Raw genomic sequence first — 6,000 nt, forward strand, 5'->3', positions numbered from 1 at the left:
GCCATTGCCACCAGTGTCAAATCCCCGCGATCGATTATTAACTCTGTAAACCCATACTTGTGCTAATAAAAGACACTTCGATTGTACACGAAAGATGCGTAGCTCCAGTGAAGAGTCATTGCGTGCCCAATACCTTCCCTCCGATGACGACTCGGGCCCTATATATATATAAAATTTAAAATTATTTGTATATCTTAGGCTGCATATTAATGTCATAGTAAATATTTGTTTGCAGTAAACTCTTTGTAACTCCATATATATTTTTTTTTAAATTAGTTTCAGATGTTACCAATATGTCCCGTTAAAATGCTAATGAAATTCCAAAATTTTTCGCTTAATATGTACAATACATGCAGAAATTATGTATGATTTATCTTATGTGACTAATTAGTTTTGGCATTTTTTAAAGTAATACGGTAACTCCAGTAACACTGAGAAAAATATTAGTATTAATCATGACAAGAGGTTAAATATTCACACACACATTAATCTCGTTGCAAAGTATTAATCTGGAACGTGGGTCGTAGGAGTAGAACAGCTTTAAATACGAAGCTCGAGGTACTTTTTTATGAAGAGAAGACAGATGGAAGACAAAAAGTATTTTGGCAATTCGTGGCTCGACGATGAAGATAACGAGTTCAAAATCTGCATAGTTCACTTTGATATTCAGCTATACTTTATCTTTTTACGTCTCATGGTCAGAAAGCTTTCCCATGCTTTTAATTATTCAAATTGGTTCACGGTATATCCATACTACAGTATCTATACTTTTTAAGTCAATTTTTATTAATCGTAATTGACCTTTCAGACAAAATAGTTTCGAGAATAATGCTTCGAAATGTTTTTTTCTTTTTTTGTGAAAAACGATAAGAATACACATCGATCAACAGCTAATGCTTCGGCCAACGACTTACCATTGTTGAAGGTATACATTAGAGGCACAGACTTAACAGGGAGGAATGAATAATTAAATCGTCATTCTGTTTTACGAGGGTTACGATAGCAGTAAGTACGCATTATTTACGAGCGTCATTCCGATAAATTTTTATGGCCGAAAGGAAGTAGGAGTATACACGTCAATTTCAATCATTTAACAAACTTCACTGCCATTCTTCACTTGTTAGTCGTACATACAGCAGTGTAATATCGATGCCATTTTTCAGTTTACTATGAACAAAACGACGATAGAAAAAAAGTATCTGAAAGTAGTGAAGACATGCAGTATGATCGCCGGAATTTGGCCTGATCAGAGTAAATTTTCGAAACTGTTCACACGAATAATTATATATATCATTAGCGTGTTATCGCTTGCTACACAGGTACGTAAATATTAATATATAATCAACTGTACTCTATAGAAACTTTGGTTTATTGATGCATATTTATGTACCTATTATACTAATAAACGCATTGCATTAGTAATCACACACAAGCATTGTGATGTTCCCCGAATTTTTCGCAAAATTCTAAATTTTTTTAATGCGTTATGTATAGAGAATCCCCAAAATATTCGCACACTAACGCACATTTGATTCTGGCGCGTTATATCTCTGTTAAGAAATTCGAAAATGTTCTTATTGATAGATCATTTATTGTATTAGGTTGTGTTGAAGGTCACCGCTTTTAAGAAAACTCTACATCTGGTCTTTTTAGCTTTCTAAAGCACTGAAGCCATCGACAGCGCATAGACAAAAGACTGGGACGAAGGCAGTTTTCAGTTATAGGATAACACTGCTAGCGTGCGGATCTGGACCAAATTAATATTTCATACTTGTACTATTACAAGTATTACTTGTACATTGTATTATTTGATTTCATAAATTTTCTTGTTATTGGTTCTGGGTTCAAGTTCTATTAAGAATAATGATAATGGTTGCTTCGTATCGTATCTTGTTATATTGTTTATTGTTCTTGTTTGATGGCCATTTTTTGCTAATTCATCGCTTAATTTTTTTGTGTTAGTTTTTGGATGCAAACCTCTTATAACTATTTTGTAGCTCCTTTTCGTTTTGAGCTGATACGTGTGGTATACAGCTTTTCCTTTAATGCTTTTATCCCTTTCCCATAATTTCCTGGGGTGTTTGTTTGGATTTTTACTTGTTCTAATCTTGTTTGTTTTATTGTGTAATTATCCTTCCCGACTATATTGTTTAGTAGATCTATAAGCGGGTCTATTATTTGGGCCTCAACAAATACTGGTGGTGGTTTTGTAGTGTGATTTGATTGAGTTGTGGTTTTGCTTGTCGGGTCAGCTTCTATTTCTTCCGTTAGTGAGCTGAAGGAGTTTCTTAATGGTAATTCTTGCAGCTATCGCTGCGTTCCTGTACCTAGGTTTTCTGTGGCACTTGTGTCTGGTGTCGTTTTACGTTTTTTGTTTGTCTTTGTTAGTTTCCAGTTTTAGTCCTGATAATATCTTTCGTTATCGTGGTTGCGCTCCTCTTGTCTCCACTGCTCTTCCATTTCTTCTATAGCCATATCGTTTTGGTTATTATTATTTTGCTGTTGTTACTTTAGGTCTGATAAATCTACCGACCTGTTTATATAGTGCATTTCTCCTTTGGTTGTAATTTTTATTGTTGGTATCTGCTGCTGCATTGCTGAACTTCCTCTCTCTATCACTATTCGTTAATTTTATTTCACTTCGAAACACTTCTCTGAATCACTTCACCGGAGCACACGACCGACTATACACGTCCGTCCACCTCGGTTGCCCGAGCAGGAGTGTCATATGAAACGCGAAAATCAAATATGCGTTAGTACTTGAATATTTTTTGGATTGACAATTAGTGCAGACAATCTATTAGTGCGAGAATTTCCTTTTTGCTAAATTAATCGATCATTGATTGCAGATGGCAAATGTAATATGTTTCTTTAGCCTAAATACCCTAATAGAGCAGGTGTGTTTTTTTAATGCGATAGTCGGGGCACTGATAAAACAAGGGAATTACATTATTAACGCTGCAGAGGTAAAGAAACTGCTTGTTTCATTTTCCATTTTCTATTACTACTCTATTATATTACGTTTTATGTAAAAACCACATGGTGAAATATAGTAAGTTGATTCTTGTTGAGTTTCCCACTTTCACGTCACTCAGAGATTACAAAGAAAGATTTTGGTATGAAACATTTGACGAAGTGCATAACCTGATAGATTCGAAGTTATAAGCATTATGAAAATGATGGCGATAAATCCAAAATGTTCTTTAAGAAATAACACTATTTGAAAACGATTAATATTAGTCTGCATATACATTTAATGTGCGCTAGCAAAAATATTGCTGTATAGAAAAAACGAGAAGTATTACCTATCGAGTTTTTCATATCTTTATATATATCTTTTAATTGCACAAGATTGATTACATTGCAGTACAAGATGTTATTTAACGCTGTTTGGAAGGATTGGTCAACCGATAGACTAAATGATGAATTGGATATTATGATCGAGTATGCCAAAAAGGGAGCATTCTTTTCCTGGTTGTATTTCGGTAGGATAAATCATATCGAAAATTATTCTTTTTATTCATTATAATTATAATTCACTTTACACATCGTTACAATCAATTTACAGGAGTTTGCATTTGCTGTGCTATAAGTTTTCTTCAATTATCTTTAACGCCAATTGTTTTGGATATAATTTCACCAATGAACGAAACGCGAGATTTAATGTACATTTTTCCAGCTTATTATTATATCAATGACCAAATCTATCGTACGTTTATAAGCTTTCATATGATGTGTACGATTATTTCAACATGTCTCGTGTATATTGGTTGCGATACGAGTTACATGTACATTGTGCAACACGCTTGTGGTCAGTTAGCAGTGGCTAGGTAAAAAAAGAAATATCACTTCGATAAAATAATTTTAGTTTGGAATTGCAAGGAACACAAATTTTTTCTCAGATATCGTTTCAAGAATGCGATTTTAGATTTTCCTATTGTCAGTGAAACGAGTGTCGTGCAGGATAAGATTTACAAAAGAGTGGTTCATTCGATTCGAGGACATCAATATGCTACAAAGTCGGTACTACAATTGCCAAAATATTTCTTAGCTAGCTATTTTTAGCTTATTTCTTATTCCCTTCAAACATATTCCCAATAATCTTATTTCTTAAAAAGCGGGTTGCACCACCCGCTTTTTAAGAAAAGTAAAAGTAATATTTTTACGAATAAAAAGATTTATTTGTTTTATTAAAATATATAATTCAAACACCATAATGTGACATATTCGTTTAATTGCTGATAAATAATGTCAATGATTTTATTTAATTAATTGAACATTTACCGTGCTATAGCACAACAGTTGCCTAAAAAGTATTCTTGAAAATTCTCAAACAATATCCAGAATAATCTCAATACTTTTGAGAGAATTTAATTTGTGTACTTGCATGTGTCTTACATGTATATTATTGAATTTTTTATCGACCACGGTATACTGTTCCGGTTTTAATGACCTCAAAGTAGTTACCTCAGAACTATTCAAAGCAGTCATTCCGCCTATCTTTTCATCACCGTTGCTTTGGGAATGACAACTCTTAGTGTCACATTAGTAAAGGTGAGCTTTACAATCTAAAAAATCACATTGTTCGACATCAATTCGTAATTATTCGTAATTACTGTTCTTCAAAACAGGTTGCATCGCAAGCGAATGTCTCTGGACAACTTATTAAGGATATTGTATTTCTCTTGGCTCAACTGGTACACATATTTTTCTTTTTATTACAAGGACAATTCGTACTGAATGCAAACGATGAATTTGCCGAATCAATGTAAGTAATCTGTAAATATGAATAGAATATACGTTGTTCTAAGTACTTTAGTTTTAGAACCCATTACACGTGTCTGTACATTTTTCTTCTAATTCGCGAAGTTATGAGAATGTCAATTATAAAATTGTCTGGAAATCATTTTTTGCTACAATATCATACGAATAACACGTCGATCTATCAAACCTGCAGGATTCCTTTATTTCTATTGTGTTGTTGATACTAAAATTATGAACTGAATTAAATCTTTCATTATCATTATCCTAAATGAACGACTTTTTTATTGAATTAACTTTGTTCACAGATATAACACATTCTGGTATAATACTAATACGAGAACGAAACTGTTGCTTGTATTAGTACTAAGAAGTTGCTCAAGTGCTCCTAATCTATCAGCTGGAGGACTGCTAGTCTTCAATTTGAAAAACTTCTCAGAGGCAAGTATCTCTTCTTTAATCCACAATTATTGAGTTGGCAACCAAGAGATTGCGGATTTTGTCAGTAGGTGGTATTAACAAAATCCGTAATCACTTAGTTGCCAATCCAATAATATGGAAATATTTGAAGAATACCTTTTTTAAATCAATGTACACGACATCGTATTTTTCAGATTCTGAAAACATCTTTTTCATATTTCACCGTACTAAAAACCACGTGAAGTATGTAACATATCCGACAAAGGCGATAGAATCAAATTCCAGAATGAATAAAGTTTTACGGATAAGATATGCATTTAATCAGGATGTTCTCTGCTTTTCAACCACCGAGTTCTTTTTATTTTACACCTCTACAGTATAACATTTGATGAGGAAATGATATGAAATTTCAGAATGTCTAGACAACGGGAATTTGTACCGCGGTTTGAGTTTAAGTTCTCGAATTTTAATCACCTCACATCAGTTTCAAACAGAATCTTGTTTGCGATTTGAAAAGTGCTAATGAATAATTTTGAATAATGGTACAATGTTTTAGATGTACAATAATATTTATGTAAATGTCGTATATATAAATTCCTTACCAAGTATGACAATTTATGGGAACCACTAAACTACACTGAAAACAAATTTTTAACCCTTACAGCTGAGAATCACACTAATACAAAACTTAGCACATCATTGGAGTTTGAATTGAATTTAGAACTGATATCAGTCATCATCTGCAATGAAATATCATAATAAGGTTTACGGTTTTTCTGTAAAAGCACTCTGACTAAACACAGAAAGCAAGGAATACAA

The 6,000-nt window shown here is 33.0% G+C and overlaps 1 protein-coding gene across 2 annotated transcripts; it reads left to right on the top strand.

Annotated features, from left to right (window-relative positions):
- The first annotated feature begins 921 nt into the window (after positions 1–921).
- LOC122571294 lies at positions 922–5,729 on the top strand. 2 transcript variants are annotated; one of them, XM_043734847.1, is made up of 10 exons: positions 922–1,005; positions 1,164–1,319; positions 2,850–2,966; positions 3,368–3,485; positions 3,569–3,830; positions 3,903–4,019; positions 4,461–4,554; positions 4,632–4,768; positions 5,070–5,202; positions 5,376–5,729. In XM_043734847.1, exons 2-10 carry the CDS (start codon positions 1,170–1,172, stop codon positions 5,421–5,423), a joined length of 1,176 nt encoding a protein of 391 aa, XP_043590782.1. In that variant the 5' UTR covers positions 922–1,005; positions 1,164–1,169; the 3' UTR covers positions 5,424–5,729. The 2 variants fall into 2 exon arrangements, with proteins under 2 accessions (XP_043590782.1, XP_043590783.1); XM_043734848.1 differs by lacking the exons at positions 922–1,005; positions 3,903–4,019 and having other exon boundaries at positions 1,140–1,319; positions 4,464–4,554.
- Positions 5,730–6,000: the final 271 nt, after the last annotated feature.

Source organism: Bombus pyrosoma, linkage group LG10 (assembly GCF_014825855.1).
Source record: "Bombus pyrosoma isolate SC7728 linkage group LG10, ASM1482585v1, whole genome shotgun sequence".
NCBI lineage: Eukaryota > Metazoa > Arthropoda > Insecta > Hymenoptera > Apidae > Bombus > Bombus pyrosoma.